This window comes from Anser cygnoides, chromosome 11 (assembly GCF_040182565.1).
Source record: "Anser cygnoides isolate HZ-2024a breed goose chromosome 11, Taihu_goose_T2T_genome, whole genome shotgun sequence".
NCBI classification, from domain to species: Eukaryota; Metazoa; Chordata; class Aves; order Anseriformes; family Anatidae; genus Anser; species Anser cygnoides.
In genome coordinates, this window is record NC_089883.1 from 9944556 (window position 1) to 9971863 (window position 27308).

At 37.8% G+C, this 27308-nt stretch overlaps 1 protein-coding gene across 10 annotated transcripts in view; it reads right to left on the reverse strand.

Moving 5' to 3' along the window:
* Positions 1 to 27308, reverse strand: part of ADAMTSL3 (ADAMTS like 3) — a 202564-nt gene that overhangs the window by 68288 nt on the left and 106968 nt on the right. For 9 of the 10 annotated variants that reach the window (XR_007166140.2, XM_048071863.2, XM_067003899.1 and 6 more), the window contains 2 exons: positions 12441 to 12567; positions 1774 to 1848 (listed from right to left, as the gene is read on the reverse strand). Coding sequence is in view for 9 of the 10 variants with exons in the window: in XM_048071863.2 (XP_047927820.2) it covers positions 1774 to 1848; positions 12441 to 12567 (202 nt within the window). In the remaining variant the exon portion in view is untranslated. The remainder of the gene's footprint in view (positions 1 to 1773; positions 1849 to 12440; positions 12568 to 27308) is intronic. The other variant, XM_048071871.2, reaches the window with a different exon arrangement.

The window sequence follows — 27308 nt, forward strand, 5'->3', positions numbered from 1 at the left end:
CCACAACCATATGTACAGTTAGAAAGGAGGACAAACAAATAAGCCCGAAGCACATCCTCAGGAACATAGGTTCTTGAGATCTGACTAGGAAGCAATGCAATTTCCAACCTTCAGCCCCACTGCTGTCTCTTGTTTTTCACCTCTGTCATTTTAAATACTTTAGGTAACAAACGTCTAAATCCTCACAGATTTGCAAACAGATGTGCTGGGGGAAGTGGTTAAAGGAACATTTCACAATTCTCTTCCAGCTAGAGAACTAGCTAACAAAGGTAATGCCAAGCCACAGCTTCTTTATGGAACCACCCTGGGTAGGAAGCCAGGAGCACTCTGTACTTAGTTAACGAGTTGCTGCTGCATTCCTCTGGAGCTTTCCAGAAATCCCCCAGGAGCCACTGAATCCAGTACTTTTTCCTCATATGAAGTTGAAACAACAACTTCCTTCTGCAGAACTAATAAGAAAGACCAAAACAAGAGTCCCGACTCACAGTGATCAAGACAACTACTTCATATACTCCTTGCAACATTTTTGCATGAATATTAGTGATTTTAAGATTAAGTTTTGCTTTGCACATTGTTGATATCAGTATTATGTCTAGGAGTGACTCCAGAGCTGCTCTAAAATGAAAGTCTTATTCAATTTTCTTTCTTCAAAATGACAGTATTTTCTTCAAAGCAAACAGAAAGAGAAATTTTCTATTAAAATGCATTTCTTTCTTCTGTTTACATATCACATAGCAATAAAAGTCCTTTTTACATCTGTGATTCAGACTAAACCCTCCACTTCTACTAATAAAAAGTTGCTCTAAATGTTAAATGAATGATTTAGTTCACTGCTTGGTATGGCAGCCCCACTTACCATTGAAATGATTAGGTCTATATCTAGAGCAGGCTGATGGGTAAAGAAATTACCATAGATGCTATCATCAGTCTTCCAGTAAAAAATAATAAAAAAATAATAATTAGGAAACCTGACAGAATAGCAAGCTGTTTCTCGTAGATCATCATGACCAAAAGTATTACAAGGAAACAGTGCTTGTGTAGATTATTTCATGTCTTTTGTTTACCTTACTTCATTTTACTTAGATTACTTTTACTTGAACACTGCTCATCGACCAAGTGTCTTTATTAGCTCTTAGGTCAAAGACATGATTTCAATTAGACGATTTACATGCCTAGTGTTAAGCCTGCACTTAAGTGCTTGGCTGAATTAGAGTTAACATAGCCAACAGCTTGCAGGATTAAGCTCACACATGTCCATAGTTGCTCATACTTTTAAAATCACAGGACTGTGCTAAAATCCAGATGGAACTAAATCACAATGCTTCCTTCCCACAAGACATGGAAATTATCATCTTTGATCCTTTTATGGATTAGAATAGTTGATCTAGACTCCACAGTCCATTACAAGTCTCTTCTCTATCTGAAACTCTTCAACAGAAATCTTGTGCTGGGATGAGTGCAATCAATCCCACACAAAATCCGTTCAAAGTAATTTTGATGGAATGGTTTGCATGTATTTTAAGACTGTACCTAATTTTACATTTCTTGTATAAGAACTCTTTGTTTTAGATGAATTAAGAAACTACCAGTATTTATACTATTTCTTTTTACTAAGTAGACTTTTGGTGTTCAGTAAGACTATGTCAAAGCTAGACATTGAAGATCAGAAGAGGAATCAAGGTCATGATCTTACCCATATTCTCAAAGTTTAGATGAGTTCACATACAAGGTCCTTCTGCCTATGAATAAATACATAAAACAGCTCACTCATACCAAGGTGTGCTGGTCCTTTGAGTGTAATTCTCACACTGCGACTCCCATGTGGTACAGCAATCACGGTTTCTTCCCCTAGGAAAATTAAAGAACTGTTTTAGAAGTTATCCTACATAAGGGAATTTGCACATCACATAACTAGACTGAAAACTGTCAAATGTGTCTAAGAAAATATTGAACAGGTTTCACAATCTTTCTATTAAAAATAATCATGTTATTTTATTAAGTACAGTATACTGAGTCCGTTTGCTATGCTATGTAACTATTAAGACCTACACGTGGACTTGTAAATCTTTCTTGCTATTGGAAAATTATTTGCTATTAACAAAAACAACCAAAATGTCAGTAATGTATTAGGAACATATTTACACTCTGTTGTCTTAGTTTTATTTCCTAATCACCAAATTGACATAAGGAATCTGCTAAGTAGTACTTCCCCCTTACGAAAACCTGCAGCTGTTCAGTCTCATTTTGCCCACACCTCATTTCCTGCTGCAGGTCACAACTTTAATAAGTGGCAGGACTTACAGGAAATAAATCATCTACTTAACACCAACCCTTAACCAATTACAGACCAGTTAAAAGCAACTATATATTAGCTATAATGTATATATTATAACAGCGTCTACATCTAACTTACCATATAAGATCATTCCTTCCAGTAAGAGCCCCAATTTAAAATTAACTATAAACCAAACCAGCCCTGAATAGAACATGTCAATACAAAACAGCTCTTGGCTGCCTAAATAGCCTCTTCATATATAAATGTACAACACACTTACTTCAGTGCATTTTACAAAGGCAGAAAAATATTACTTTCCATTTCAAACATAGGAAATCTATTATTTGCACAAGCAAACTGAGTTAACAGTCAGAACAATAGACTAGAGTCTTCCAGGCAAACAAGACCAGTGCTCTCAGAAAAGGGTATGCACAATGCACAACAGGATATCCACAAAAGAAGGGGAGAAGAACCAACATGTTTTCTTCCATTTCCATCGTGGCCCAGCTACAGTACCACTTTGAGGCAGGACCTGCAAACATGGGCCTTTTGCAGGCACACCCCGCAGAGGGTGCTCTGTTCAGTGATGGCATTAACATATAACAGGAGGCTGGGGTACTGGGAGCTCATTCTTGCAAATTCAAAAAGTAATTTTAGCTGAAGGTCAGTGATGCATTGCTCCAGAATTACTCATACAATATTTAGAGGAAGAATATTTGAGTTTAGTTTGAACTAAAAAAGAGTTGAAGAATGTTTCTTTCCACTTTAAACCAGACCCTTTTATAGTAGATGCTAAATTATCAGCTTCTGGTTTACATCTCCTTAGCATAAGTATGAAATTCTGCCAAATGTTCAGGATACTTCAAGCAAATACTGCAATTATTTTTTCTGAAATAAACACCTTCTTATGTTACAATTTTTATATCACCAATTTCTAGGAAGGTCATTTAAATATAACAATTTATTTTGGATGTAATAAAATATGATCTTTATTAATTTCATACTTGGGTATTCCACCAGAGTGCAAAATACTACAGTAAGAACAATAATACATTTAAGGAGCCCTGGAAAAAACATTAACTACTGAACCACTTAATATCTTCTTGCATCTTGGTTTTTCATCAGGCGAACTGCTAAAGATAGCCAGAAGGTAGTGGATGTGTATATCTTTAAAGCAAGGAAATAACTACTGAATTCATATGTACTCTACAGCATTTGAGAGAAAGCAGGTTTGAGGGGCCCATCTGTCCCTACTTGGTCAGGGATTGTATCCCGTCTTGACAACCAACCAGCAGTTACAGCACAAAGCCTCAAATAAGAGTCTGATCGTGACCAGTTTTGAATACATGCAACTGCTGTTTTGAAGTGGAACCGAGGGCACTCTGCACTTAATGGACGAGGCCCAGGTTAGCAGATGTGCAGAGATGTGTAGGACTGCTCCTCCTGAGAACAACCAGGGTCATTCTGCTGTGCTTCCTCCACCTCCTTACAGCAAGCTCTGCTCACCACAGCAGGCCTTGTTGATCCCTTTTCAGGATGCTTCGCATTCCTTTAACAGTACTACAGACATTCCACCCTCACCAAAGCACTCTCTGATATGGTCCAAAAGTCTCATGGGGGTGCTAAATTTGGTGTTTCTCTGCAGCAGAAACAATATTACCAGAAAGTATTTTATTTGCTTTAGAAGAGATGACTAAGTTCACCACCACAACAGTGTTTGACCTCTGCAGCCCCACAGTACTGTCAAGAAGTCAGACATTATGAGATGCTTGTATCTTACTGAGGTAGATACAGCCTGGGACAGCCTTATCCTGAGATGAAGTAAATTATAGTGATGGAAAATATATATATATATTATTTTTTTTTTGAAATTCTGAATGAAGATGCGGAACTGGAAGACAATGGGACTGCATTGATGTAAGGGACTCATTCAGTTTCTCCTGAAAGACAGCTTTAACTTCCTACCAAGTGGTAGTTATGACTACCCATCTCTGGCTCCAAAACTATATATTCCAAAGGTCTCTGCTTTTCAGCTGTAACCATGCCATTCATATCCTTAAAGGGACACAAAGCACTGTAAGCCTATTTACAGATGGTTCTTAGGCTGTGCAATCAGTAGTATCCATAATGTTAAAAGCACTGCACTCACATAAAGGGGAAACTGCTACACTGAAATCTGTACTTAGAATTTCCAATTATCTTTTTCTTTTTTTTCTTACATATCTTCAGATGTAATTATTGACCTTGTCTAAACTGAAAAAAAAAAAAAAAGTTCCAAATCATCTGAAACACACAGAAACATTGGACTATAAAATCTGATTTTAGAGTCAAAAAGTTCTCCTTAATAACTAAGAAACAGATGAGTGAGATGTTGTCCCTCTCTTCTAGCACTGCTTCAGCTGTATGGGTTTTGGAGGGACTCTGAGGCATCTTTGGCTCCTGGTTGACATGGGCACTCTGCTATTACCCTGGGGCTCTCAGCAAATACTTGTGCACACACTACACACAACACTTGGCTGATTAAGCTCCTGGATTGCTTTTACTTTAGATGGCAAGGTTTGATCCTGTTTCTGTGGTGTTAATGTGGATTTAGATTTTGGATTTCAATGAGAGCAAGATCAGACTCCCTGCTATGGTAAGACTGGGAGCTAATCCCCAGGATCAAAATAAAGAAGCCACATTCCTGAGCTCAATCCAATTCAGCAGGTTTTATTTATTTTTCCATGTGGGCCATGGTGGACCCATTTACTCTTTCACATATGGGCCAGTTGGGATTTTTCCTTCTCTCCTCTTACTGCAGGGCAGAGGATTTATTTCAGGCCTATAAAAACTGTTTCTTTCCATGTATTTGCTCAGCACTTATCTGCTGGTCCTCCAGGTCTGATTGAAGGCTTCTGTGCACTCAAAACACAATAGTCCAGAAACAACTGTCAGCGCAAGGGAACTGAAAATCTCAAAACGTTTGGAGACATTACAGTGGCTCCCCTCATCTACTCTGATGTTATGTTTCATTTCAGAAGACGCTAGTGCTGGGGTGTGTGCTAACCTGCCTAATGACAAGAATCTACAAAATAATGTATATACTCTTTAAAAGGCACCTGACCTAGATAAGTATGTGCTACTGTAAACAGCAGCAGTTATGCACTTCACCCTAAGAGTCACATGGCAAAATCTGTATGCATACGTCCTCTGTCCTTGAGTCCTTCACTCTCCAGTCTCACACCCTCCCACCTCCAACCCTCCAGCCCCTGGTCCTCTGACTCAAGTCTGACTCCTTAGCTCAGAGCACCACTCCTTGCACTGCTGAGTAATTCACGTGCGGCTACCTGCTTCTGAGATGGACACTGTGGCCTCAACTTATCTTAGTTATCTATTTTCTACTACAACTTTTTTGGGACACCTCTTTAAAATGCGTATGCACTGGAGAAAATTTAGATGAGCAGTAAGAAAAAGACAGATTGGTTACTCTGACTCTGAAAACAATTTTCGTTGGAAAGGACCGGAATCACCAACCCTATGGAACACTGCAAGATACCATCACCTGAGACTCCAAGTACACACAAGAATATCAAAAAACATCCTTCGTACAAGCTCCCAAAAATATGTAGTGGGGGAAAAAAAAATGTCTATTCGTAACATCATTCTAATGCAGAATTACACAAATCTCAGTATTTTCAGGCTTTGCTGGGATGTACTACAAACTAAATAATGAAATAGCCACTGTTCTTATGCAGGAATTTCTTCACATAAGATAAAAGATCACAAAAGTAAAAAAAGGAGGCCTCACAGTTACTACAATAGCCCCAAATAAACCAACCAAAATAAATTCCCATGACGAAATGTGACAGTATCCTTCCTTCACAGAAATACAGAAGTGCAGTACAGTCTGCACTAGTTCCACACTGTAGAGCTACAGAGTTAGTTGTTTATTAGGGTGTGGGGGGAACAAACAAACAAATGAAACCACCAAGAACCAGTAATCCTACAATGAACAAGCCCTCCATTTCAAATCATGCACTATGCTCATGTCAAATTTTACAGAGCACATCCTTTGACTTCATCTAAAAACCGACACTCAATTTCTTCGTTAAAAATGTTTTTCAGAGCAGTGTTAACTGGAGTGTCATAAATAAACCATGGAGGCCACACTGGACAATGACACAAAGCCAGAACTAAAAGGATACTAAATAGATGTCAGGCTTCTGCTTTGCCAGGTAGGACCTGAAAATAGTATAATTAATATTTGTATCCTAACACATAGTGGGGTAAATTATAACTGCACAGGTCACTTTTTCTAACTTTCTTTGATTTCTTGTGCATGATTTGGCAACTTTAAAAATGCCCTTTGATATAACTTTAAGCATTTTATTTCTTAGGTTCTTAAAAAAAAAAATGAAAAGAATAAAAAACATGAGGAATTGCCTCATGTAGTACAGGACTATCTGCACCAGTTATCAGGAGTAGAAACAGAATCTCATGGCAGACCTTTGCTATGTGTGTTAACACAGGAATCAAGAGATTTTCATCACTGTCCTAGTTTCAGTTAGGACAGAGTTAATTTTCCTCCTAGTAGCTGGTAGGATGCTATGTTTTGGATTAGGATGAGAAGAGCGCTGATAACATGCTGATGTTTTAATTGTTGCAGAGCAGTGCTTACACCAAGCCAAGGACTTTTCAGCTTCTCGCTCTGTCCTGCCAGCGGGCAGGCTAGGGGTGCAGCAGGAGCTGGGAGGGGACAGACCCAGGACAGCTGACCCAAACTGGCCAAAGGGGTATTCCATACCATCTGACGTCATGCTAAACAATATATAGGGGTGGCTGGCCGGGGTGGGGGGCCGGCTGCTCGGGGATAGGCTGGGCATCGGTCAGCGGGTGGTGAGCAATTGCATTGTGCGTCACTTGTTTCTTACACATTATTATTATTATTATTATTATTTCCCTGTCTTAATAAACTGTCTTTATCTCAACTCACAGGCTTCACTTTCTCATTTCTCTCTCCCATCCCAGAGAGGGAGGGGGGAGGGTGAGTGAACGGCTCTGTGGTGTTTAGCTGCCAGCCGGGTTAAACCACAACAATCACCTGTGCAGACCAGCACTCTACAGCTGCAGCACATGGCACAGGTACCAGTAGTGAGCATTATATTTACTTGCCAAGAACAGGGAACAGTCAGATGCTTCTATGCCCTGTTCTTGGCATTGTTATTTTTAAACCTCCATAAAATAACCTTCTTGGCAAAAGAGGGCTTCTCTCTGTGACTCACCTGCCTAGTGCCAGTCCATCTATGCCTGCATTACCAGCAGTACAACTCAATAGCAATGAATCTGTAGACTGAAATAGTTGGTGCTGAAGACCCAGCATCTGCACTATTCATGTTTTCTGCTGCTTTACTTTGAACTAACTCTACTCTGATCCCATAGACTGCATATTCATTAGTTGTTGGAGAACATTAGGTGCTTTTCTAAGGCACATCTTCCAGTTTAGCTTCATCCAAAAAATTCAGTTCATGTCCTCCAAAACCTCTCCATGATGTGAAACAATGAGCAATACATATTAGGACCATCAGGAAATTTGCTTCAGAGAGCATACTCCTTAGTCAAACTGAAATGCTAACATATTGGCATCCTATTCCTCCCCGTACATGGTTTTCCTGCCAAAGCAGTCCCAATTCCCTCTCCTGACTTTACATACAGTTGATTTCTCCCTTTCTTCTCAGAGTGTTTCTTACTTTGTTTCCCATCCCAGATTTCTTATCTAATCTCAGTCTTCCACTCTTCCTTTTACTCCTTGACCCAATGTATCTGTACAGCCAGTCCCACATTTTCCTCCCACATTCTCTTATCTATCTTTCCTTCACCCTATGAATATAAAGTCAAATTTTTCTGTTCAGCTAGTCTCAACTGGTCTTATCCCTTTCCTCATATGATCTTGTCGTTCTCCATTAGAAGTATGAAGTTTGGGAGAGTCAGAAGCTATCTGCAAAGTGCCTTCCATAATGCCTGAATGTGAGACAGGAAGTGTCACTGATAGTTCATCCCATGGTACACATCCCACACTGCAGCAAAGAAGAAAGCAAAAGGAAGCAAAAGGCCATTTTTTAAAACCTTAGTTCCAGAAGAGCAATATGTTAATTTATTCTAAAGAGACTGCACACACATAGGACATGTAGCAAGACAGAGCATGCTTAAAGAGGAAACTTTTTCAGAAACGTTAGCTGTTAACATCCAAGAAGCCTCTACAGAGCCTGCAGAAAAAGGGCTTTTTGTTTGTTTGTTTCGTGAAAGGTTGTGGTAAAATGTGTTGATGTGCACAGATATTGCAAAAAAGACTTGTCCATGAACACAGGACCACTGCCTGCCAAATTTCAAATCCCTGATCTGGGATGAAGTACAACAAGGGATTTTAAGACGTATTAAAGAAAAGGTTTCAAGAATGTTTAGACAACAGGAAACAACATGTTTTTCCTTGGAATATGTTGAGTTATTTTGGCTGAAATTTCTCCAAAACACTCAGCACCTGGCATGCAAAGTTTCTGACCGAACTGCTGAATTTTGGCAAAAAATCATTCATATAAAGTGAAGTATCAGTCAACCTTGACAATCAGGGTTACCAGCTCCGTATATATTGATTTCAAAGAAGGAAGAAAGATATGAGGTAGCAGGTTGTCAGATAACTGAGCCAGCTGATGGCACTCAACAAGCACGTGACAGTAATTGACCAATGGTAAATTATGTAGTACCATAGGAAAATGAACGCATGGCAAGAAGGAAAAAAATGTTACAAAGCTATCTATATTGAAATCTTTTGCATTAAGCTTTTAGCAAAAACTTAGGAAAGCTAAAACTTGCAACTAACTAATGACTTTTGAGAATCAAATGAAACTAGATTAGGACAAGTCTGTGTCTTCAACTTCATTTCCTGTTAATTTCAGAACCAGCATCTTTCTTCTTTGGTATCAGAACCAGAACACTTTCCTACCATTTCTTGCCAATAATGGTGCAGAAAGCAGACATCGGGGCCCAATCCTACAATTTTTCCATGTGCACAAAGGGCAGTGGAGCTAATGGGAGTTCCATGCATATAGTACTAGAAACATCAGGCCCCTGATATCTCATTTCCCAATGGGACGGTACATTTTACAACCTATTACACTTTCTGTTTGAATATCATTAGTCAAACCTTTAATCATTTTAACAGAATGTTAGAATCTGGCTTGTTGGCAGAAGTCTAACTTACTTTGTCTTTCAAAGGCAATTAAGTGTTAGTGGAAAAAAATAAAGAACTTTTGAAATGACAGTTCATTTCATATTTGCAAATCAGTCAGCTTTCTTTCAGTGCTGTTTAGCTTTCTGATCAAAGAAAAGCATTCATTTTTTGTAAGAACATACTAAAAAGATAATAAAACAAGGTAAGTCATGTATGAGAAATTATTTATCAATGTCAATTTTTTTTTTTTTTTTTAAATTAGGACCGAGATATCTAGGCACTTTTATTTTCCCTAATGTCTCCTTTTTTTTTTTCGTAATAAAATCTTTGGTTCTTGCTTTCCTTCCAAACTTTTAATTTGCCTCATTGCACAGTGAAATTTACATCCTGCTCACAACCTTACAAGCTCCCTTTTAAATATGTCTGTCATATGCCGATAATTTTACGTCTCACCAATACCTCTGAAAGCTTCCAAATTAAGCTTTGGAAGATATTGTATCTCCCTTTCCCATTAGCACAAAGAAAGTATGACATTATTTCCACATTGCATTTACACACTAGATGATTATAAGGAAGTTTTTCCATACAGTGTTGAACAACTTGACCCAAAAAAGATGTTGCCACTATCACAATACCAAGAAAATCATCAAAAGTTCTGAGTTTAGTAGCGTGTGTACTGTTTTCCTTATGTGAATGGTTATTCAGTCACACAATCTAACCTACTGCAATGCGAGACAAAAACAAAACTTGACATAACTGACATCTTTCCCTAGAACAGTCTTTCTTCATCTAATTTTAAAGAACTCTTCAAGAGCCAGTGAAATCTGACAGAGGGAAAAATAAATAAAAATGAACCATGGGTATTCTTCAGAACCTATTCAAAGCAATAAGAGACCTTCCAATAAGAGACCAAGCGAGGTCAGCAGTAGTCAGTTCTTAACCTGTGTCAGAACATCACAAAAATTAACATTTTCTGTCACAAAATGACAGTTTCAAAACCAGATCTATTTTACCACTTCATCTGTACTATATTTACTAAGTAGTAGTAAGAGGCGAACCTTTTAATTTTGCTTATCAAGAATTATCCAGACAGACCTGCCAATCTGATGAGTTCAGTTTGTGTTGCCCTAAACAAGCTAGGGTGCACCCAGGAATTACCCTTCTTCAGGAGAATTGCTGTTGCTGTAAAACTGGAATAGACAGTACAATTCCAGCTGAATAGCAAGGGGAGAAGAGAGATTTTGTATATATACATCCTTATATATCTATATATATATATAGGCACATATAATTTGGTAATACTACAAAAATATCATCCAAACTTTACTGCTTCACAGACGCTTGCTCTGTGCTGACCAGAAGCTCTGAGTATTTGATATGACAAACTGAAGAATGAGCAGCCCTCTATGTAAACTCTTTCAGCTCAATACAAATGTTCAAGACGTTTGCTCAGTGTTTCAGGATGAGCAACTTTATAAATTACTGAACTACATTCTCTCATCTATGAAAAAGGCCTCGAGTAAAGAAAAGGAAATGCTGACATTGATACCTCATCCAGAACACACAAAAAAGGTTCTTTTTGACTTGTGAAAAATTCCATGACTTTAAAAGAGGTTGCCACAAAAATGTTCATTATTTAGTTTAGATTACCTTATGTATTGAATCACAGAACTTATGCAATACAAATAATCACACTGTACAGTAACATGCATTAAGATAACATACATTGCTTTTCAAATCACATTCACATTGAAGCGTACCGCAAACAGTGTCATAAAAATATCACAGAAATATTTATATGTACTGCAATAAGAATTAAACGTCATTTAATATACAGCAGCTCTTTCAAAATCAAGGCATTAGTGAAATCTTTGCAGGCTGAATTGTAACAGTACTAAAGTATCTGCAGCTGTCTGAGACAGGTGTTTCTTCCATTTAAAGAATACCTACTTTCATTTGAACTTTGCATATTGACTTTAATAGCATGTGATCATCACCCTAGCATCTGTGGCTGTGCAGGAAGGTAGCAGACCCCAGAGGCTCCATCTCCATGTGACAAATACTTATGCAGATTGTGTGTCCAGAAATAAATAAATAAATAAAAATAGATGAGGCAACTGCTACTCCCACTTGATAAGCACAATGGACACGTTATGAGATTACAGAGCATCATCTGTGAGGGTGGAGAGCATACAAAACCATAGGCTTGTGCCCATTCTCCTCTCATCTACTATCTGCTAGAACAACCCATTCAACTGGAGAAATTGTAGTTTCAAAGAAAACAAAAAGCAGAGGCAAACCTCTGTGTACACCTTATACTCCAGTACAAGGTTCAATTCTGATATCCCTCTCTTGTATTTTCAATACTGCTGAGACCTGCAAAATTACTCACAGTAAGATGCTAATTATTTTGAGAAGGAATGCCAGAATTTGAGTCAAACACACAAAAATGAGAAGTGTTACTCCCTTCCACTTTGTGCCTTTTGTACCATAGAATTAGTTAACTTGCCTCTGAAGTTCAACTGTCTTTAGACACTTAAAAAAAAAAAAAAAGGCAAAGTTAAGTTGAAAACCAGGCACTTTAAATCACATGCCACAATTTCCATAAAACCATCTATAAGATGTTTCCATGATTTAAAAACATTGCTGCAGCATCACACATTGCAACATGAGGACACCCTCTAAAATAAGATGTGTATCTTGATGGTTATTCCTGATAGAACGAATTAAGTTGCTCTACAAAAAATGCATATCTCAAATTCTTTCCTAGCTATACCCTTATGTGTGGTATCCCTCATGGAATTTCAATTGACTAATCTAGCGCAGACTTTAGAGTAAGTAGCTTTGGAAAACTGCAAACAAGTATATAGTGAAAAGGTCATACTCTGCAATATGTGTGTTAATATACAAGCAGAAAACATAGTCAAGGATAAATCATCACAGGATCAATTTGCAACCTACTTTTTTCTGGTGAGACATGTGCCTTAGCTTGTCCCCTCACAAGCCTGCATGTCGAACCATCTCCTGCACAGATTCCACAGTTGTCTTCCTTGGCATTGCTCCCAAGTTGTCGATCACAGCCTACTGCCTGCCAACATCAACACCACAGTCAGAAGGAGGGCAAAGCTGTAGTAGACATGCTCAGGTTTCTGGAATTTTATTTATTATGTTATCCTTTTGATTTTATGAGCTGGCCTCATTTATTCAAAGCATATCTTGCCATATATTTTAAAAGCACACTGTAATTTCCACAATTTTAATGATGAGCCACAACAACTGATACATCACACCTTACAAACATAGGCAATACATGAATCAGTTTCCCACTACTTATGCAAATGTATGCCATCGAGCATTCTTCTTTCCAACATGAGGGACAACAATATTTGCAATTTGTTTTTCATCACCTGTTTAATTACGTCTGAGAAAGGATTAATGTAAGGAAATAATCCAAGCTAAATATTTAAAGAACACAGCCTTCAGTTTCACAGACAAGCAGCTGTGAGCAGTGATTATAATCTAGTGTCTTGGCCATTCAGAATTTAATTGACACCGGTATAGATGACCTATTTGGCATTCATATCAAAACCTGCATGATTCAGGTTGTTTGTTTTGTTTTCTGAATGTGAGACCCAATCGATAAAACTTTGTAATGGTTGTTGTAAAAACATCCAGATTTAATCACTGGCAAAAAATCCATAAGTAGAGTTTTTGAAAAACCATCAACTGAAAAAGATCCAAACTATTAAGAAAACATTTTTGCTGGTTTTCCCTTTTCTTCATATCACAACCCTACAAGAAACATGGGAGTAAGAAAGGGAAGGCAAAAAAAGAGGAATATACATTAACTAGAATTTTCTGCTGAAAGGGAAATAAGGATTTGGTCTCGCCTATCTTACCCTTCAACATTTTGTAGAAGAAACTTGCAGAGAGGACCAAATGCTGAGCAATGTGTTAAGAAAACTAATCTGTAGCTTCAAGTTTATTCAGCTCAGCCTATATGCCTCTTATATCCACACTTCCCTGAGAAGCAAGCTAATTTGTTACGGAAATTAAATATATATATATATATTTAAACAAACTCAGAACTGACAAATGGATAGAAAGCACTATGGAAACTCACGGTTAAAAGCAGTGCTAGAATTTTGAAATTGGCCAGTACACTTCTCTTCCTATATAAAAATGCTTGGAAGGGGCAGTTTTAGCTGCCAAGATCCACTGCATCTGTGCTATGCCAAAACTGACACACGATCCCCTTGGAGAGGTGGGGATGGAGTCCACACGTAACAAGCAGGGCTGGGTCTTCCAGTCCCTGAGTTAACACACGCTCTGCACACCCAGTGCCAAACAGGGAGAAATGTAACCTCTAAGTTTCATTTGTCTATAGAAAAGGCAGCAAAGCAGCCCCTTCTCCCACTCCTGTTCTCTTTATGTTCCTAGTTCCCCACATCCCGCATTCCCTAGAGATGAAGGCATTATGGAGGAAAGTTAATTGCATTAGCTATTGTACTTCAGCTGAGAGACTTGCTGCACTGAATGGCACCTCTGTAATTTTTACCTCTTTTTAAACACTTCACAACAGGTCATAGGGAAGCAAGTTTACACACTAGAGAACAGCTTAGGCACTAGAGAATAGATTACATCAAAAATCCTGTTCCCACCTTTCCTTTTGAAGCCCAGAGCCATTATATACTTGATGCTGACCCCCCTATAAAGAGCTACAAAACATTGCTGTTTGGTAGGCACATGCAAGATGTTCTGCTGGAATTAGTTAATGTCAAAAACAACAGGAACCTACAGGATATAAAGAGGGAACGCTGCTAATATCACTAGACTCTTCATTAATGCCTGTAAAACAACCACTTGTAAAGACTGTGGCCTGCCAGTGGGCTCACAGGTGTTGAGAGAACATAAGAACATCATCCCCAAACTGATCTCCTGAACTTACTGCTGGGCAAGGGCCCACATAAAATGTCATTTTATTTTTTTGGGCTTTTTTGGGATTGTTTGTGCTGGCTGTCACTTACTCAGAAATGATGTAGTGCTGAACACAAACAGGATCCTGTAACATCACTAATGAAGCAGCTTAACTTAATGGTTTAATGGTAATGATATCTTAAGTGATAATAAAAGCTTAGTTGTAAGAGGCAACAGATTAACCCACTCCTGTGGTAAATCAGACCATCTCAGAACAACTGCTTATTTACAACACAGAAGCAATTCAGGAACTTGTATACAATTCCAGTACTATAATTTAGGATTGAATTAGAGGTTAAAATGTTTTCACTTGAAGATTTTTTTTTTTCCATTTTAGTTCTGGGTTCATCACAGATGCCAAGAAAATAACAACAAGAAAATTGCAAACAAATGACCGAACAAGTTTATCTCCCCATTTTATCACCAATTAGCATTGAGAAATGTATGAAAATGACGGTTTCAGAACCAGAAGCAGACTGGGCCACTACATGGATCACAAAGCAAATACAATTTCAAGGGATATAATAACTCAGTACTTGACGCTGAATTAAGCCTAACTGGCCTTAGGCTAGACGACTCTTTCAATTCCCTACTCCACAACAGACTTTCTTTTTGCCCTTAGAAAACCTCACTGTGCTTTTTATTTCCCACCTGTGAAAGGGGTATAACTGCAATTCTGCACCCCACAGCAATGCTGCAAGAATAAATGTCCTGAAGATCCTGAAACATTCGGGTGGTGCTATGATGGGGACCAAACCAGTAGCTGAGATGGCCTGTATTACTATAGGGTAGAATTTTAGAATATTTACTGCTCCCCACTGCTTCTCCTGCTCTTATTCACAGGAAGATAATACTAGCACGTGGGGTAAATTGTTAGAGCTACCGCAAGGGTAATCTTTCTGCAGATCTCACAAACACATTTCCATTTTATACTGTAATCTCATTTCCTAAATATTAAGAATATGCTTATTCACTCATCGGTTAATTCTCAAAGGAAAAATTCAGCTGCATATTGTGATACTCTATGTGAGAAATTGCTATTTCTATTGGTTTAAGCTGTTGTATATTTGTAGGCTACTGATCAATCAATCCTTTGGTGAAAGAAGGGTGTTGAGCAAGCAAAGGACTTAGAAGAGCAGGCCATTAAAGCCCAACATGATAATAATAAACATACAGTATAACTGAGCTATTACACACAGTTGCTATGAAAACAAACTTTCATCACATATAACAAAATAATACAACTGTGCAAACATAAGGCGCTGTTGTGTCCAACATGGAAAGAAGAAAAAAGATAATCAGCACATCAGCATTCTTTAGAGGATAGTTTCAATAGTGTTACTGCTTATTTTTTAATACACAAATGCCCTAGAAATAAAGCAGGAACACTAGCTGCTAATGTAAGGGACTTTGAGGAAAAGCTTTACAGCTTGCTTGCCAGCAAAGGTTTGACTAGATCCATGCACCCTCTGTGGACTTCCTTTTGAGATTATTTGTATCAACTGTTATGAGTATGCAGTGATATCCCAGGATACAATTTAGAAAATAACTCAATTTAGGATCACAGTTTAGGCCTGAAATGAGCACAGAATTCCAGATAGTTTAGCATATGGTATTTTGACACCAATCATTATAAGTTAAGATATTAATATTTAACTAATAACTTTACTAGAAAAATAAAATGGTGTTTGAGGGAACATTTTGAAAAGAGTACATGTATATTTACATGCAGAGCTGTAACAAGGTCTAGTAAATGATACACGGCAACAACCTTGCCCATCTTACACATCTCAGCAAGCCAAAGGGTTCTGATGATTTTCACAATTAAGGTGTTTGTTAGGATTAATTTACTCCACATTGTTAGCTATTTACAGAGCAAAGGGATCAGCTATAAATATTATAGGCAGATTGGGAAAACATCTGCAGGCTTTTAGGGCATAGTCAAAAATAATTATATTAGGTGATTTTAACATAGACTGCATAAATGAAACAAGTGACAATTCAAACCATGTAATGGAAGGACCCTGTCAAGTTAAAAAAAAAATAAATAAATCCAGAAACAAATACAAAGGCCTAACAAATAGGTCAAAAGAATGGAACAAGTATTGTAAGGACTCGGTTGCAAGTGTGTTCCCCACACAAATAAACAGTTGGGGAAATATTGACCAATGTTTAACAAAATGAACAATGCATGGAAATTTAATACAAAAAAAAGGTTTTGATAAATAAGTACTTTGTGCATTTAATAAATTGGCCATGATCAGATATCTATGAATTTGGACAGGGTGAAATTGTTTTCAAAGCGGGTATGAACAGTGACTATTCTAGGACAGAACCTGAGAATGTTGTTTAGCTGTCTTTTTTCAAAGGAAAAATAGATACATGCAAACAAATAATACTGTTTTGTCACAAGCAGCTAGGATAGAAAGCAGTTAAATAAGCAGTGAACAGAAGGACTCCTCAGCTTCAACAAACTTCTAAACTAAATGTTAGTGTGCCAGTGCTATTGTGAAACACAGTATTGAGGGGTGTTAAATGTTTTGTAGCGTGCTTAGAATAGCTTGTGTAAGTTCAGAAAGGCAAAGGAAGAGCAAAAGGTCATGGTATAAAACATAGTAATACAGATGAAAGAAAAATGAAATTGCTGCTGCTATGTTAGAGGTGACTATGGAACATTACAAATATCTTTGCAGATACGAATCCAAAAATCACTCAGATGCTCCCACAGCTGTTTTTTTTAACTCTTATGCACTTCCTAAGGTTTCAGTCAAGGTGTTAGATTTAAATGAAGAAATGAATATTGCATCTTAATTCTGATTTATAGTCAAAATATAATCTGCTAAACTAAAGGATCTTCCTTTCTTAAGTAGCTGTTTATAGTAAACCATCATTAAAATAGGACTACAGAGTGACAGATTTGTGAGTATTTGTTTCCCACATAGCAAAAAAACATTGTAGGGAAAACCTGGCAAACCCTAAGCCCCCTTCAGTCTTACCTTAATGAACATGAATACGAAAGGACTAGAACTGCCCATGCAGGGCTCATTACAGGATCAGATTTTGAAATTTGAGTTTTTGCTTATTAGACCATTGCTTTAGGCCTCCTTAACTTGGTTATTCCCTTAACTGACTGCTCACCTCTATCTTCAGGCCCTCTCCTTCAAAACAGGTATGACACCATTTTTTGTAGAATACAGTCCAGGGAAGTGAGTTGTCAATTATAAAAATAATGAGTGTGTCAATCATAAAAATGTTTCTGGAATGCTAAAGATTCAAGATTATATGCTTTGAATAAGGAGCCTGAAGGTATAGCCACACTACATGAAACATGAATACTGAAGTGAAACATGAGTAAAAACACCAGGATCTGTGCGTAACAAGCACTGAGTGTTAAGTACCACTTACTATCGAAAGCATGAAACTGTATGTAGCAATATATAAGATAATATACAATATTTCTCTTTAGAAAAGGGCTCCCTGCTTCTCTGGAGCCAGAGATCCAGGTGCAGCCAGAAAAAACAAACCTACTGAGTTGTCCTAATGGAAGTGGCCACAAAAGAATACATCACTGCTGCTTTTATTTATGGTAGATATATAAATTCTGTGAAACGGTAAGATTGAAGTTGCACTTGTGTCATTCTTTTTCTCTACCTACTGTGTCTTAGACTAAGCTCTTAGCAGACAGACTATTTAAATATTCAGCAAATATCCACACTGAAAACAAGTATGTGCTAAATACTACTTTATTGTCCTCAACTGATTCTAACAGTATTTTTGATTTATGGCCTCATTTATCAGTGATTCCATCAAAATGATAATGTAAGTTCATTACATTTTTCTATGTTCCATGTTTGCCCAAGGGACTGGCAAGCCCTGTGTCAGGGAGTGATGCTTTTTATTAATGTGATTGATTTTAATAAAATAAAAATAGAAAACCAATTCAACAACATCTCACAATGACATAATTAGCATCCTTCTAGAGTTGCTTTGTAAATCACACAATGGTTGGAGAAATCCAGACAAAGCCTACTCTGAGTGCATTTGCATTTTCTTACTTTCATTGGCCTGGCTATTTCAAAAGACACACATCTGTGTGTACTCATGAAATAGATTGCAAATGGGATAGTAGCACAAATGTTCAGCTGGCATTTAGTCAAATTCAGCCAAAGCAGAAAACCCAGCAGAAGTGCCCAATATTCTTAATTTAAGAAAGAAGTACTACATTTCTGCTGCGCAAGGAGCTGCACTACAGAATACATAAATGGACATAATTATATTTCTTAACAGGAAAGTGATAGTTATTCTACAGGGGGATCCTTTTCCTAAAGGCCTGACCAGTCTATAATTATCCTGGTACATGCTGCCCAGTAGTTAAAGTTTTGCAATATTCCTGTAACAGATCTGTTGCTAGTCATTCTCAATAAGTGAATCCTGTATTGGTTGGACCACTGCCACTGATCTGCTGAAGGGTGTAAAGACTATGTGAACCAGGTGCAATTGGTTTTCATTGCCTGTGAAATTTGTCAAGGTGTGAAAAACATTGAATAAAAGTAGGCTATTACACCAAACAGATCCAATGAAGTGATGGGACTGCCCTACCACCAGAACCAGTAGTAGTTGGACTATCATAACCAAATTATTTATTTCATCCTTAAAAGAGATCAGAATTTAGATTGAAACGGAGCAAAAATATCTATGCAGTTTTAAAGGTTATCAGCATTGCACAAAATACAACATATCCTCAGAACTATTTCTGGTAAAAATAATGTTCTCCAAGTCTTGTGACTTGACTAAGGAAAGACATATGTTTTATTTCAACATTTGCTAGTAAAAGAAAAAAGAAAATAGTGAGAAATCCTTACATGCTCACTAAAATAAATCTCTATTGCAGTTTATTAGAAGCACTCTCAAGAGGGAAAATTAAAATCCTCAAGGTCTCGGTCAGAGAAAAAAGATTTCTATTTCTACAAAGAGACACCAAAAACTCCCAAACTCAAAAATTAAAGCTCTATTTAACTGTACAGGCACATCTGCTGTCACACTATGCAGATCTTGTTGCATCAGTGTCAGATATTTGTTGCATTTTCTCCTGCTCTACTTGTCTTGCCACAGAATCACAGTGCAGGCAGATGTTAGGAATGTCTGCATCCATACAACAAATAACTTTAAATATGGCTATGGGAATTTATGGTAATAAAAACATAAGTATAAAATTCATCATGGGAAAATCCTGCTCTGTCTTAGTATTTTCCATGCATCTTTGCTGTGCTGTAAAATCCAGAGGCTATCATTCAAAGCCCATCTATTCATTTACTTTGAAGTCTACGCTCACATCCTTTGCTTTGCGATAACTTCAGCTTGTAGTTTATTTCTACACAGATAAAATATGTCCATGGAGAGAATATAAAGTAGTAACTCCCACTCTTTCCCATGATCATCATCTACAAGTGATTCTGAATAACAGAGGGATAGATACCAGGATATCCCTCTAATTCAAAAAGTCACTTTTTTTTTTTTTAAAAAAAAAAGTAGAATACTTTCTATTTAAGGTAGAATTTGCCTTATCCTCCCTGAATATTTAATTGGTCTGATTTTTTCCTCACACAGTCCTGTCTCATAACTCTTCAGTTATGTCTACTCTCAACCTAACGAAGGTTTGATTGTAGCACAGGGTCCTGCGTCTCTGCCAGCAAGCCAGTGCAGATCAGTAGCAGCCCAGACAAGCTGACCGGTGTGTCAGCATATTTTAAGAAACAGATTACAGCCCCTTCAGGGACCTTGAGCATGTACTCTGACAGTGTATATCCCAGCCCATCACTTCATTTTCTTGGGAGCAAGAAAATTTCTTCCGTGTTTTCAGTTGTTTGTGGATGAGAAAGCAGGGAGTAAAGATAAAGCATGTCAAAATCCAAAGCTCAGAACAGAGGCATAAAATAAGTCAGAATGATGGGCATGAGGAGACATACCATGATGTTTAAATTCCCCAGCCCTCAATACAGAGAAAAAGAATGTAAAGCAATAAAAAATAAAAAATACAGTGCATAAAATTCATTGCATACTAAAGGGCTCCTAAAAAGACTTTCCACATATTTCTGCAAACATTTTTATATCTGAAGGCAAGAGGCTAAGGAGTGTTCCACAATTCTGCAAATCCACTTCCATCAAATAAAACAAAGTGTTCCCAAAACATTTAACTCTTACTACAGGATCTGTCACATGCTAGGGCAGCTGAGAGATCATAGGACCACCCAGCAGGAGAGTAAGTACCCTTTCCCACACTGTTTCCATTTTAGAAAATACACATACACACAGAGGGTAGGACACAAATTCCCATTAGGCTTCTTGCTTGTGAGAATGCTTTTGAAAAGAAATCAATATATGGAATCAGATTACTTTGTCTTTCTGACTGGGCCCAGCCAAGTCTCCCTTGCTATAGGAAGGTGAAGCTAGCTCTGGGGAATTTGAAGGTTACTAAGGCAAGTTCTAGTTCAACAAGTTCAAGGCAAGCTCTAGTTCTAAGGCAAGTTATCTAGTTCAATAAGATAACCAAATCCTGAATTATCCTACTGACTTTATTATTGTTCACATGCTGTAGGACCTTGCTAGGTTGGGAAATAAAATCATATTTGTACAAAGCTCACTAAAACAAAACAAAACTTGGCGAAGAGCTTCACTTAAAAAAAAAAAAACAAAACACACAGATAAGAAACTGGAGATCAGAAATAACCCACCACTTATCTGACAAGAAAGGATAAACACAGACAGTAAGAAATCCCCATCAGCTGTATTTCTCCATAAGAAACAGTGGTGTGGAGAAAAATAAAAGGTCTAAAAAGAGATGACAGTTTCTAGCAGCAGTGAACAGCTGTAAACTACAAGCAAGGGATTCCAAATGATTTTTTCAATGCATCTTACCATTATGTGCCACAAAAGCTCTCCATTGAGTCAGCAACAATGTCATCTCAAGTGAGCCACTACGCTGAGGTTGGCTTGGCTGTCACATTAGAGGGGTTTGAATGAGCTCTTAGAGTGTGCCTGTGCAATCTGCTGGCTTGGGCAGTGCTGAGAGCCTCCGTGGGAGAGGAAATGCCAATTTCCATGACAGAGGGTGGCATTGGCAAGTCACAGAGGACAGGTTTATGAGATGTCACACGTGTGTAGCTATATGGAGATTTTGGTACATAGATCTTCAGGCCAGAAAGATTTATTGGATCTCCATGAGTAATTCCCATAGTCGCTCTGGATAAAGTCCAGCTCTAGTGCCTGCAGAAATATGTAGCCAGGGTATGGGTCTCTGCACTGGGATCTCTCCATGCTCCCACGTACTTTTGTACATAATTACACTGTCTGTTGGCTACTTAACAATACCCAGGAAAGGGTATAAGTATAAAAGACTTAACGAAAAGCTACTTCAAAATCAATTCCTCCCATGAGTTGAGGTTTGAAGGCTAAAAAGATGAAAGGCAAAAAATGTGATGTGGAGATTTTTTTTTTCCCATAATATACTGTGTAAACTGTTATTCAATGATTAGCTATTTCAACGTCTTAGGGTAAGGTTATATTGAGTAACACATCACCTTCAGCATGATTACTCCAAAGAGTAAAAATTAGAAGATTTATATCTAGATAGCTATTTAACTTCTAACATTCAATTAAATGCTAGAGTAAATTCAGGAAGGAACATAAGAGAAATTTCTATATTTTTAAGGAATCAAATCCCTCCTTAAAGCATAAGATATTCTTCGATGCCTCATTATTCATTACAATAATAAAAAATTAGAAACTAGCTACAGACAACTATGTAGATTCATTTCCTACATATATTTCTAAATGAGATGAAATTCTTTACCATTTCCTGTGGTTTTTACTGGGAAGTCTGTGGTAATTCTGGATAGAAACATCCTTACTAAGTATCTGAACACCAAACCTCTTGCGCATTTTGGGAAGCCCTTTAACACACAAGCAAAAAGAAGTATCCACAGGAACTCACAGGGAAAGCATACAAAACACCTTAAGCTAGCACTTTGTGAAAACAACTCTTAAAACACAGGGAGTCAGAATCAGAAGAAATTACTAATGTGCTATGATTTTATGTTTTAAGCATGAGCAGAGCTCATGAAAAATCATGAAAAAACGTGCAGACTACCAAAGGCTTACAGCAACTGTTTTCAATGAAAACTGACAGATATTTACATCAAGAGTAAGAGTGCTTTGGCAGCAAGTGTGTGAGATACCTACTTGGCATATCGTGACATGTGACAGAAAATAAGCAGCATGGCAGAAGTCAATGGCACTCCACTTGACATATGGGATGTGTTCTGATGTCAGCTAAATTTATGCCATATGCTACAAAGCATAGTGTAGTGTCTGCTTTTTGGGAACACAAACAGCTTGCTGACACTAAATGGAAAGTTCACCACAGGATTTACATCATCTTTGACCTAATTGTGACAGCCTAGGACAAAAGTACTCAGGCTGCTCCTCAGGATTCCAGAGTTCTTGGGTGATGCATGTATTTATTGTCCAAACACATTACTCCAGATTAGGAAAATTATCAGTGTAACCATTTTAGGTACTGAAACAAGTAAGACCCCATTTTGCATTTTGGTAGGAAAAAAAAAAAAAAAAGAAAAGAAAGTATTAAAAACAAACAAACAAAAAAAAAAAAACAAACAAGGAGAGGCAGGGCCCCGAGGCAGATGGAGCAACTGGGTAAATGTTGCCCACACATGTGTCTGACATACAGATGTTTTTAAACGTCTCCACCCACATCCAGATGGGCACAGCAGGAATATGTATGAAAAAATGTGTTGGGAGTTGTGCAGAGACTAGAAAAAATATCAGAAGTTAAGTGTGAAAATCCTCCTGGCAGTGAAGTTTTGACCTGTCCACATTTAACACAACAGACCCAGATATTTGCTTTGGTAACACAAGCAAGGCAGTAGCAGACTTAAAAATAAATAAATAATGATTAAATTGCTTGGCTCAATTGAGCCTTGAACAACCCCAAAATACCTTACTAAGTTTCCCAATAAACTTTTTCCTCCTCCTCCGCCTTTAGATTTTACTTTCGCTGAAGCCTCAAAACTCTCATCCAGAGAGCAGTGTTGTTGTCTGCTGATTTTCTTTGACAATGTTCTTTGGTTTGAGTCTACTTGTTAAGGGAAGTGCAAAGAATCAGAACTGAAGCTCAAAAATATGAACTTAACACCCTTGTAAATTCATGCTCTGCCCAAAAGATTGACTGAACAAGAATCCAAGAGGTGAGCTTAGTGATACAGCCTCTAAAGTAAGCCTACCTTACCAAGAATAAGGAAACAGAGGAAAGTGCAACCATGCCCGTGGCAGCGGAAGCTGAGATCTTATAAAACCTGCCAGCTTTCTGAGACAATAAATGAGCAAAACCAGCGCTGGTTGCAAAAGGACTTGGGCAAGCCAGTCTCCTTATACTAACTCTTTGGTGCTCTGAGGCATAAAAGCAAAGATATCCACATCAGCAGGATGACATGTTTATTTAGATGAGTTAACTGTAAAAACACTTGCCAAGTTATTTGCAGGCTGTGCCAAATATATGACAGAACCCAACAGACGGATCTTATAGCAACAATCCTGGAGAATCACATTTTTTTTGCTGTCTCTCAAACTTAACAGCAGTTGGTGTCAATTTCTGAGGAAGTACCCCCCTCTGCACTCCCTTTCACAAGAAAGCAACCTTTACACTCTGCCCCCAAAACAGTCCACAAAGACAAAATGGTTATTCAAATGACTATCATCTTTAAAGGTCATTGGTAAATAAAACTCCTAATGTTGATAACAGCATGTCCTGGTTTCAGTTAGGACAGAGTTAATTTTCCTCCTAGTAGCTGGTAGGATGCTATGTTTTGGGTTAGGATGAGAACAGCGCTGATAACATGCTGATGTTTTAATTGTTGCAGAGCAGTGCTTACACCAAGCCAAGGACTTTTCAGCTTCTCGCTCTGTCCCGCCAGCGGGCAGGCTGGGGGTGCAGCAGGAGCTGGGAGGGGACTGACCCATGACAGCTGACCCAAACTGGCCAAAGGGGTATTCCATACCATCTGGCGTCATGCTAAACAATATATAGGGGTGGCTGGCCGGGGTGCGGGGCCGGCTGCTCGGGGATAGGCTGGGCATCGGTCAACGGGTAGTGAGCAATTGCATTGTGCATCACTTGTTTCGTACACATTATTATTATTAATACTATTATTATTATTATTATTATTGTTGTTGTTGTTGTTGTTGTTGTTATTATTATTTCCCTGTCTTAATAAACTGTCTTTATCTCAACTCACAGGCTTCACTTTCCCGTTTCTCTCCCCCATCCCAGAGAGGGAGAGGGGAGGGTGAGCGAACGGCTGTGTGGTGTTTAGCTGCCGGCCGGGTTAAACCATAACACAGCAGAACCACTTAAAAAAAAAAAAAAGTATTGTTGTAAGACCTCTAAGTACTTAAAGGTCTTGATACAGACATAGATACACCTTGCTAAAATTTTCCAATTCTAAACCAACAAATCTAGACTTAAAAAAAAAAAAAAAAAGAATCAGTGCAAAAATACCTCATCAATAGCCAGTGGCTTAAAGTAAATGCAGAGAAAGCACCTCAGCGCTTATGATCTTAGATTAAAGTGTAAATGAGTAAAATCACATAAGTAACAGCATGTCATAACCTTGGATTTTTTTTTCCAAAAGATGTTCTCTCACATTGAAAAATATTTTTCTGCAATTAAAATAATAATAATATTAAAAGGAATAGACGGAGAAAAAAATAATTCTCGTTAGCAGTGCAAAAGAGCTCTAGTGCTTGTTTCTGAAATGATTAAGTTCTTGAGCCACTACTTGGGTTATTCTAAAAACTGATTATTTAAGATTCTAAATATTTGATGTCAAATATACATACAGGAATACTGAAAAATACTAATAAGAAACATTTAAGGCAACCCTTCTCAATATATCTTTCAACTGTTCTTCATAAATCTGGTTCTACCCTAGCCAAAGTGAATTTTATGCTATGTATTAAAGATTCTGGATGTTCAAGGTCACTGTGGGAGACAATGCAAACCCCTCATCACTGAGTCAAATTCTCAAACAAAAAAAAAGACTACATAAGCTACATTATATTCAACACACTTCTGTGCTGCAATAGACAAAAACAGCAAAGGCTTACGTAGATGTATCATCTACAAAATTCTTTGGTAACCTCCAGGGTGAAAGTTGATATTAAAAGAGGAGACATCACTAAGAATATTGCAAAAGAAATGTATTATTTTGCAAGTGCTTCCATTGTTTATAGAGCTGTATCCTATCTAAACACACAGGGTAAAGAATGCTGTTGGATACCACTGTGAAATACTATTGACAAATGCTGTCTCTTGAAGGGCAAAACCATAAGGAATTCTTCTTCTATTTCAGAGGCAGCAGATGCATTGTATGCTGGCATGACTGGTATTGGAAGTGCAGTATACATAGAAGTCACAAAACACACACCAAGGTCCAGATCATATATTAATGTTGCTGTAATCTGCACACCAGTCTTCTGCCAAACATCAAATTTTTCCCAGTAATGGGGCTATTTTGCTCTCCAGATTGCATACTGCATTTTTGAGCCACATTCATTTTAGGCATTTAACATAACAACAGATGCAGAGAAAGGAAACCAATTGCAATAACATATCCATTCTATTAAGATAGTTTTGTTTATAAAACTTAAGATTACAATATTTCTTTGCTAGTGAGACATGATCAAAGCCTCGATTATAGCGCTTTTTTCTTTTAACACCAACTGAAGTTGATAGCATAACTCTAATAACGACTGTAGATGGAAAGGTAGATTCCCAGTAAAAATACACTAAAAATCAAATAATTCTATCACAACTTCACCCTGTATAATAATGGTTACCACCCTGGGTAGAGCTCAGAATAACTCGTTCCAAGTTACTGAGTCTGAAATTGGTTCAAAAAGCCATTATGTTAAGCTATTAATATCACTTATAAAGGCCTCTTACAAACCCAGCATGCAGAGCACATTTGTACATTGACTGTGTCTGTGCAAGGATAAGTCTCATAACCGCTTCCAACTGCCTGAAGCCTGTCTTTCAGCTGAAGCAGAAAAGGTGGTGATTTGGAGACTAGGCAGACAAGGAGAGAAGTCTGGGTAGGACTGGGTAGAACTAGGCACAATGCTGAATGAATATCAGCTGGCTAGAACTAAAACTGGGACAGATGAAAAATGATGATATTCAAGCCAAGAGAACCAAAGAACTATGGTGCTGCCCTTCCTCACACATTTCTGTTCTCCAGTTAATAAGGCAGCACAAAATACTGGGATCTTACGCTGCTGACTCTCTTTGCCTCAAGGTTATCACTGTTGTTCTGACAGTGAGCTTCTGACCCAATTATTGGACTTAGGTGAATATCCATCATAAGAGGCTGCATCTTGAAGGCCTGAGACTCCCTCTTCCATCAAAGGACAACAAGTATGATGCAAGCATGTAAAGCAAGAGTTTGGCAGCTGAGCAAGCCTTGTTTATTTTTAATGTTTTTATCAGAGGCAGAACCTCCCCGCTAGCAACGAAATCTAGAAATTACAAGTGTATGATAGGAATTTAAGATTCAGATCTTTGGAATGCACCTTGTGGAAAAAAAATACTACCGTAGTCATATTCATTGCATGGATTAGGAACTTCTTAACAAAATGAAGAGGCAAGAGTAACACATGTAACAGGCAGACATACACACTCCCACACACCCAACTGCCATTCTGGGCTGGAGCCTGTAAAATATTAATTTTTTTCCATAACAGAATTCATGTGATAAAAGACTTAGAGAAGGAGTAAAA